The sequence below is a fragment of the Gymnoscopelus microlampas genome (assembly GCF_963454915.1).
Source record: "Gymnoscopelus microlampas genome assembly, chromosome: 19".
Lineage (NCBI taxonomy): Eukaryota > Metazoa > Chordata > Actinopteri > Myctophiformes > Myctophidae > Gymnoscopelus > Gymnoscopelus microlampas.
The window spans coordinates 33,895,340-33,905,339 of NC_139956.1; the positions used below are offsets into that span (position 1 = coordinate 33,895,340).

Sequence of the window (10,000 nt, forward strand, 5' to 3'; positions counted from 1 at the left end):
CTATTTGATGATGGTCAAGTGTCACAAGAGCACTTAACCCAGACAACGAGCCAATTATTGCCAGTTTTCACTGGCAATCAGCGTGTGTGTGTGTGTGTGTGTGTGTGTGTGTGTGTGACCAAGTACCATGAATCATGTCAGAATGCTGTGTGTGTGTGTGTGTGTGTGTGTGTGTGTGTGTGTGTGTGTGTGTGTGTGTGTGTGTGTGTGTGTGTGTGTGTGTGTGTGTGTGACCAAGTACCATGAATCATGTCAGAATGCTGTGTTTGTTTTCGTGTGTGTGGTCATAGTGGAGGATGTAAAAAAAAAAACAATATGTTTGTTTTTTCCGTTTCTCCGTTCGTCACAAAGAACCAGGAGATAACATTTTCCAAAAAGTTGCTGCTCCATTCACTTCAATGTTAAAAAAATAAACAGACCAAAAAATGAAATATTTCCTATGTTTAAGCTGTAAACATGCTGGCAGTCTGTGAGTGCCATTTTTGAAAAACCCTGGCAGTTTAAGAGTTTATGTTGAGTAAGAGGTAGTCTCGCGTAAGCCAGACAACTATTCCACCATCTCAGAATGCTACATAAGAGTCTGGAACCACACTTACCGAAGGCAGAGAAAGGAAGCTGTTCACAGTTCAAAATAGCGTATATTTTCTTTCCATTTCTGGTGTCTAAACATGAAGTAATTAATCTTACGATGTTTGGTTCTCTCTCTCTCTCTCAGGGCAGTAAACTATGGATCATTATGGAGTATTTGGGCGGTGGTTCGGCGTTGGACTTGGTGAGTGTTGGAGAGAGTTATTTAACCCTTTAAGACCTGAAGCCGATTCTATACGTGTCTCCTAAATCTCAACAGTTTTCTGAAAAAACATAAGTTTCTATATCAGTGGTTCTCAAACTTTTTCATGTCAAGGACCCCCACAATTATATGTATTTGGCCGCCGACCCCCGTCAAAATATTTTGTTCCAGGGACCCCCAGAAGCAAAGATTTGAGTTAAATATGTTCGCTTTAAAAATATATATATTCAAAGATTTGCACACATTTTCACGATTTTTCAAAAATAGCAGATCTACAGGCTCATAGCGCGGCACTCGGTGCCGCGCTATATCTGCTATTTTTGAATAGCCCAAAGCGTAATATAATGCTTTTTTAGCTCAAATCTAAAAATGACACAGTTCCAGGTCATAATGGGTTAAGCAATATCACACAAGCGGGTGTGCTTCACCGCGACTATTGGCACGACAGTGACGCGGTCGGGAGCGAGGTCGCAGCCGAGTTCCGCAAACATCACTGAAGCACGGCTGGAGAGCCCATTTCCACCAATCGGATTGCTTGGTCGGAACTACCTGTTGCAATGTATTTGTAATTGTGGGATCGCTAAAGCGATCACACTAATGTTATCTTGCATATTTATTATTATTATTATTCCGCCCGTTTTTTGGCACCTAACTAGTCCTTCATACTTTTAGCTACAAACTCCGTTCCAACTCTTCAACGTTCGGCCTACTCAGGACATGTCGGCTATTATTTTTATTTTTGAAATAATTTGTACTTTTAGAGATATTGCACTTTTTACTTCTAAAAAAAGCCCATTCATTTCAATGGGGAAATTCATACTTTTAGCTAGAAACTCCGTTCCAACTCTATAACGTTCAGCCTACTTAGGACATATTGGCTACCATTTGAATTTTTTAAATAATTTGTACTTTTAGAGATATTTCACTTTTTACTGCTAAAACAATCCCATTCATTTCAATGGAGAAATGCTATTTAGCCACAGTTGAGCCTAGCAACTGCTTATTATACCCTAACAACACCATATTAGAGCCTAGCAACCACCTATTATACCCTAGCAACCACCTATTACACCCTAGCAACCACCGTTTTACCCTAGCAACCACCTTTTGTACCCTAGCAACCGCATATTAGACCATATAAACTGCATATTAAACCTTAGCAACCCCCTATTAGACCCTAGCAACCACGTATTACACCCTAGCAACCACCTGTTTACCCTAGCAACCACCCGTTTTACCCCAGCAACCACCTGTTTTACCCTAGCAACCACCAATTAGACCCTAGCAACCACCTATTAGACCCTAGCAACCGCTTATTAGGCCCTAGCAACCACCTGTTTTACCCTAGCAACCACCTATTAGACCCTAGCAACCGCCTATTAGACCCTAGCAACCGCCTATTAGAACCTAGCTATCACTGTTTTACCCTAAAAAAATACATTTTACACCATTCAACACTGCCAACACTATAAAAACTTTTAACACTAATACTTTAACACCTTTCAAACCTTTCACACCTTTCAAACCTTTCAAACCTTTAGAACCTTTCAAACCTTTCAAACCTTTAGAACCTTTCAAACCTTTAGAACCTTTAGAACCTTTAGAACCTTTAGAACATTTAGAACTTTTAGAACTTTTAGAACTTTTAGAACCTTTAGAACCTTTAGAACCTTTCAAACCTTTAGAACTTTTAGAACCTTTCAAACCTTTAGAACCTTTCAAACCATTCAAACCTTTAGAACCTTTCAAACTTTTCAAACCCTTCAAACCCTTTAAACCTTTCAAACCCTTCAAACCCTTTAAACCTTTCAAACCTTTCAAACCTATAACACTACTAACACTATCAATACTCAATACCTGCAACATTCTTAGCGATCCCACACTGTTTCTTCAGGAACAGTACTTTCTAGTTAGTTCTGTTACTGATCGTTGTGTGTGTGTGTGTGTGTGTGTGTGTGTGTGTGTAGTTGAGAGCAGGTCCGTTCGATGAGGCTCAGATCGCCACCATGCTGAAGGAGATCCTGAAGGGACTGGACTACCTGCACTCTGAGAAGAAGATCCACAGAGACATCAAAGGTAACGGATGGGAAGTTAAGGAGATGCAGAGGTTTTTATCAAGGTGATAGAATGGGAGTCACTGTGGTTTCCCGGATTTGGCACATAAGCGCTACTCTTTCAAAACACGGTTAAAAACGGGTTTGGAACCCAATGTGTTAATAAATATATTAATAAATTGACCCAAAAGTAACAACAAGGAAGTGTTGATCAAATAGAATACATTTGGTTATTGCATCGTCTACTTTTTCCGCTTCAAATGTTTTCAAAAACATTCTTGAGAGCATCGTTTAGTTGCGAATGACATTGCGTGTTCGTTTACATGGCTGTCAGTGTCGTGTGGGGATACAGCATCGCGACACGTTGTCAGCATGTAGCCCCTGCTATTTTCAAACATTTTAGTACTTTTACCTTTTGGTACATTAATTACATGTTGATGCCAATACTTTTGTACTTTTACTCGGGTAACGTTCTGAACACAGGCCTTTTACTTTGCAACAGAGTATTGTTTTTTTATTGTGGTCTTGCTACTTGTACTTCAGAAAAATATCTGGGTACTTCTTCCACCACTGCACTGAACCAGTGGTGTAAAGTAACTAAATACATTTACTCAAGTACTGTACTACTTAAGTACACTTTTGAGGCACTTTTACTTTACTGGAATATTTCCAATTTTCAATACTTTTACTTCTACTCCACTACATCTCGGAGGCAAATATTGTACTTTTACTCCACTACAATTATTTAAAAAACTTTAGTTACTAGTTACTTTGCAGATATAAATTATTACATTTTAAAACACACATTAACCACTTTAGCCCTTTTTTTTTATACCCTTAGGCTATTTGAAAATAGCCGATCTACAAGCTCACAACGCGTCGCATCGCGACGCGTTGTGAGCTTGTAGATCTGCTATTTTCAAACATTAGTACTTTTACTTTTTGTACTATAAGTCCATTTTGATACCAATACGTTTGTACTTTTACTCAAGTACATTTTGAATTCCGGACTTTTACTTGTCACAGTTGTAACACGTTAACATGTGTGTACATTGCAGCATTGATACTTTTACTTAAGTAAAACATTTGAGTACTTTATCCACCACTGCACTGAACTAATAATAATCCTGTTTGTGTCTGTCTCTCTCTCTCTCTCTCTCTCTCTCTCTCTCTCTCCCCTCCCCCCCATGTAGCTGCTAACGTGCTGCTGTCAGAACATGGTCAGGTGAAGCTGGCAGACTTCGGCGTGGCCGGTCAGCTGACCGACACTCAGATAAAGAGGGAGACGTTTGTGGGAACTCCGTTCTGGATGGCTCCCGAGGTCATCCAGCAGTCCGCCTACGACTCCAAGGTATAGGACTAGGAGACGCGCGCACACACACACACACGCACGCACGCACACACACACACACACACACACACACACACACACACACACACACACACACACACACACACACACACACACACACACACACACACACACACACACACACACACACACACACACACACACACACACACACACACACACACACACACACACACATATGCACACACAGTGTTAATTTTGTCGACTACAACTGACGGAAAATGTTTGTTGACTACCTTTTTTAACTGACGAAAACTACAGTAAATAAAGACAAAGCTATGGTGACTAAAACTAAGACTAAATGTATTGACAATTTCGTCAGCAAATAGAAAGTAGACTAAAATGTTAGGGAGGGACGAGATCCAGTAGAACTAAAAGACTAGTCATTTTATGTACGGAAAATAGCAGATCTACAAGCTCGCAACGTGTGGCGCTGCAAGCTTGTAAATCAGCTATTTTCCGCATGCAACCGAGTGTAAAATCAGCCATTACGACGCCATCAAGGCATGCCAAAATCGACAAAACCAACCGTAAATTTGGTCAACTAAAATCTTATGATATTTAGTCGACTAAAACTAGACTAAAACAGAAACTTTTCAGATGATTAAAATGTGACTACAACTGTCGTTCAAGCCACCTAACTTTTTTTTTCATCTGACTTTGTCATTCTAAGCAATGATGGACAAAACATCTATCTCCACATTCACTGGTCAAAAGCCTCATTTTAACCAAAGGATTTGGGTAAAGTGATTATATATATATATATATAATGACACATGCAAGTATCTGAAAATGTATGAAGTAGCAATACCAACTTTGATAAGGCAGTGTTGTGTTGTTTTTAAAACATGTTTGTTTGTTTTTTTCATTGAAAAGTTAATAATTTGAACATTGTTGTTTTTTGCCCGACAGCAGAGATATATGAGCCAATGAATGTGGCTGTACAAATCCAAAGTAAAATCCTCAGTTTTTTTTTAATTTAACACTAAAACTATAACCAAATGGACCTGTAAAGGGCCTATTCATAGTTAACACTGAGAGTTAAATGAGCAGTAAGGATTGTACTGTGTACAGGGCAGGCACACATTCTCTCTGTCAGGAGCAGTAAGGGTTTTACTGTGTGCCGTTCCGGAACATTCTCTGTCGGGCCAGTTTCTAAGTGCAGCAGACACAAAACAAGCACAGACACAGAAGCTTGCTGTGACGTATGGACTGCTGGCTGGCTGTGTGTGTGTGTGTGTGTGTGTGTGTGTGTGTGTGTGTGTGTGTGTGTGTGTGTGTGTGTGTGTGTGTGTGTGTGTGTGTGTGTGTGTGTGTGTGTGTGTGTGCGCGCATTTCAAGGCTGAGCTTTGGCAAGGTCATACACTGTGTGTGTGTGTGTGTGTGTGTGTGTGTGTGTGTGTGTGTGTGTGTGTGTGTGTGTGTGTGTGTGTGTGTGTGTGTGTGTGTGTGTGTGTGTGTGTGTGTGTGTGTGTGTGTGTACGCTTGTCTGCCTGCCTGGTCTGGAGTGTTTTGGAAAATTTGTGCACATTATTTTGTGTGTTGTGTGTGTGTGTGTGTGTGTGTGTGTAAGTAAGTAATGTGACCCTAGATGCGGTTTCTGTGTCAACTCCTGTGTTGTGATTCATGTGGGCAGTGCACTTCCATTGTGGCATGTGTGTGTTTTCCAAAGGCCACGTGTGTGAATGTAGCTTGATATTAAACAACACACACACACACACACACACACACACACACACACACACACACACACACACACACACACACACGTGTGTGCGCAGGCGTATGCGTGTTGTTATAAAAATGTCAAAGTGTTGAAAATGTGAACCACACCCCCAAGTGCCCAAACTGGCTTTGGTTTACAAACTGGCACTGTTTGTTTGTGTGTGTGTGCGCGCGCATAATGATTAGCTGCTCCCTCTAGCATTAGCATATTGAACAAATGTGTCATACACACAGTTCTGTTAGACAGTGGTTCTCAAAGTGCGGTCGGGGGACCCCCAGGGAGTCCTTGAGGCGGTTCCAGGGGCTCCCCAGGGGTAATTTTCAATTGGTTCAGAACCCTAAAAGTTGGTTCGGAAGAACTGGAACCAAACATTTTTTGTTTTTTCTTGCCTTGAACTGGGAAATTTCTTTGGCTATTAAAAAAATAGCAGATATACAAGCTCATAGTGCTGCACCAAGTGCTGCACTATGAGCTTATAGATCTGCTATTTTTGGAAAAATCTTGGAAAATGTGTGCTAATCTTTGAATATATAATGTTTTATGCAAACATTTGTAACTCAAATTTTTGATTCTGGAGGATTCTACAAATGTCTTATAAATCCTAACAGTAAAAAAAAAATGTTTGAAATATTCACTTTAAAACAAATATATATTCAAAGATTTGCACACATTTTCACAATATTTTTAAAATAGCAGCGCGGCATTCGGTGTCATGCTACGAGCTTGTAGATCTGCTATTTTTGAATAGCCAAATAAATCAAAAAATGACGCGGATTCGTTCCCTGATTGAATGGGTTAAAACTGGTGGAAACGTGGGCCGGTTTCCGTGAAAGCACCAAGGTTCCAAGAATATCTAGAACGGAACCCTGTTCTAGAACCCAAAGTTGTTTTGGTGGAACAGTTTTTTGAAAAACATGTTTCTATATCAGTGGTTCTCAAACTTTTTTAATATTAGGGACCCCCAAAATGACATGCATTTGGCCGCCGACCCCCCCATCTGAAAATATTTCGTTCCAGGGACCCCCCAGCCATGAAGCAAAGATTTGAGTTACAAATGTTAGATATATATATTTAAAAAATATACAAATGTTCACGATTAAAAAAAAAAAAAAAGCAGATCTACAAGCTCGTAGCGCGGCACTCGGTGCCGCGCTATGAGCTTGTAGATCTGCTATTTTTGAATAGCCAAATACATCTAAAAAATGACACAGATGCGTTCCCCGGATTGAATGGGTTTTTAAAGGCCAACATTCGGAGCAGACCGCTATAGGAGGAAGTTCCCCCGGCCCCACTGCACTGTGTGTCCTGATGGATGTCCAGTGTGAACCATTCTTATTCCCCCCCCCCGGGTTGGCAGCTCAAATGTGCCGCCGCCGACTCCCCAAGGGCTTTCACACTCCTTGAGGGATGTCTTCCTGTCAACCTCAGCTTCACCCTCTGACCACCCCACAAACAAACCAGCAGGGTTTACAAACAACCAGCCCCCACCAACCACATTCTCACCGTTTATATCTAGCCCTGGGGAGTTGAAAATAGTATGTATCGTTGCTGTCGGTCAGAAACCTCTTAATCTCCATATTCTTAACTCTTTGTGTTTTTCGTAAATTAACTCTTAACCCATTAATACCTGGAACCGTGTCATTTTTAGATTTGAGCTAAAAAGCATTATTTTACACTTTGGGCCATTCAAAAATAGCAGATATACAAGCTCATAGCGCGGCACCGAGTGCCGCGCTATGAGCTTGTAGATCTGCTATTTTTTTTAAATCGTGAAAATGTGTGCAAATCTTCTGAATATATATATATATTTTTAAAGCGAACATTTTTAACTCAAATCTTTGCTTCTGGGGGGTCCCTGGAACAACATATTTTGATGGGGTTCCGTGGCCAAATTCATATCATTTTGGGGGTCCTTGACATGAAAAAGATTGAGCACCACTGATATAGAAACATACGTTTTTCAGAAAACTGTTGGGATTTAGGAGACATGTAGAATCGGCTTCAGGTCTCAATGGGTTAAACTGCCTGGGTTTTTCAAAAATAGTACTCAAAAACTGCCAGCAGTTTACATGGTAAAACATAGGATTTTTTTTATTTATTTCTCCGTTTATTTTTTAACATTGAAGTAAATGTAGCAGCAACTTTTTTGGAAAATGGTTCTTTGTGAAGAACGGAAAAACGTAAAAAACAAAAAAAAATAAAGAATAATTTTAGAATTTTATTTTGTTTTTGATTATTTAATTTTTTAACGTTTATAAAAGTTTTTGGCAGGCAATAGCTTAATTCTCAAAAACATTTATGAACGTTTTTGGCAGGCAGAGAGTTAACACCCTACTTGATCTACAGCGTCACACAAAAGCATCAAAAGAAGCGGATCCGCAAGCTCGAAACGCGCCACGAAGCGACGCGTTTCGAGCTTGTAGATCCGCTACGTTTGATGCTTTTGAATTTCAATCCTGAAAAGTACCAGTTTTTGGACATAATGAGGTTTCCACCCAAAGACAGATTTATAGCAGTTTTTTTTTATTCAGGCCAAGGTCCCCTTAGCTGAGAGAGAGATGAAGCAGGGGGCCGTGTATGAAATGATGTGTCAGATTGTGTTCATAGATTCCAATAGATAACTTCATAGACTTGTTTGACAGCACTGTCACCAATGTTGTGTTAACCCATTAAGACCTGAAGCCGATTCTACAAATGTCTTCTAAATCCCCAAAGTATTCTGAAAAACTTGTGTTTCTATATCGGCGGTGCTCAAACGTTTTCATGTCAAGGACCCCCAAAATGATATGTATTTGGCCGCGACGGACCCCCATCTCAAAATATGTTGTTCCAGGGACCCCCCAGAAGCAAAGATTTGAGTTGAAAAATGTTCGCTTTTAAAAAATATATATATTCAAGGTTTGCACAAGTTTTCACGATTTTTCAAAAATAGCAGATATACAAGCTCGTAGCGCGGCACTCGGTGCCGCGCTACGAGCTTGTATATCTGCTATTTTTGAATAGCCAAAGTGTAAAATAATGTTTTTTTTTTAGCTCAAATCAAAAAATAAAACGGATGCGTTCCAGGTCTTAATGGGTTAATTAAATGTCTTTTGTTTGTTTACACAATATCTTTTATATTAAAGTTCTTGGTAACGTGTATTTTCACCCTCAATTAAGCAATATTACACGAGAGGGGGTGCTTTACCGTCATTATTGGCACGCCAGTGATGCGGTCAGGAACGAGGCGAAGCCGAGTTCCGCGAGCATCACTGAAGTGCCAATAATGTAAGGTAAAGCACACCCTCGAGTGTAATATTGCGATTATACAACAGTTACCAACAAAACACATCCAAATGTATTCATATTGTGGGGCAATTAATAATAAAAATGTTTCGCTATTGTCCGTTTCCCTGTAAAGAGAAGAGTTTTTGACTGAGAGACATTAAATAGTCCCTGTAGCAGCGCTTTGAGTTTGAGGCACCGTCTCATCAACACAGCCGAGCTATCAATGCTTGCGCAGTGGAATGAATTCCAGTAGGCTATATGCTCCGTCGTACGACCGTGTCACGCGGCCAAAATAACTGATCTACAAGCTGACAACGCGTCGCGATGGCGACGCGTTGTGAACTTGTAGATCGGCTATTTTGGCCGCGTGACACGGTCGTACGACGGAGCATATAGCCTACTGGACTGTTAACGAAATGGGAGTCATTTTACTTTACACAGGATGATATTTATAACCTTCTAACCATTGATCAACCGTAAATCCACCAAATTAACAACATAGTCCATTTTGCATAGCTGTTTGTTCTCCGGTGGCGGCGGTGGGTCAGGCTACTGTCTGTTTGTTTTCCTACCGTGGGACAGCTTGACTTCACAGCACAGCTGTGCCATATATGGTCTAATCAGGTGCGGACTGAACTGCAGTGCGGAGTGATTTATTAATGTGATTAGGCCCGTGCTATGATGCTGGTTTGAAGCACGGCTAGAAAGCTATTTCAATCAATCAGATTGCTTGGTCGGAACTACCTGTTGTAAAATACTTAGTAAACTTTGCCTTTGGCTCTATACTTGGT

General features: G+C 40.4%; 1 protein-coding gene across 3 annotated transcripts in view; it reads left to right on the forward strand.

Annotated features, from left to right (window-relative positions):
* The window catches only part of stk26 (serine/threonine protein kinase 26), a 49,781-nt gene that overhangs the window by 27,231 nt on the left and 12,550 nt on the right, over positions 1–10,000 (forward strand). For all 3 annotated transcript variants that reach the window (XM_084043635.1, XM_084043637.1, XM_084043636.1), the window contains exons 4-6: positions 716–772; positions 2,758–2,866; positions 4,038–4,195. In XM_084043635.1, coding sequence (XP_083899761.1) covers positions 716–772; positions 2,758–2,866; positions 4,038–4,195 — 324 coding nt within the window. The remainder of the gene's footprint in view (positions 1–715; positions 773–2,757; positions 2,867–4,037; positions 4,196–10,000) is intronic.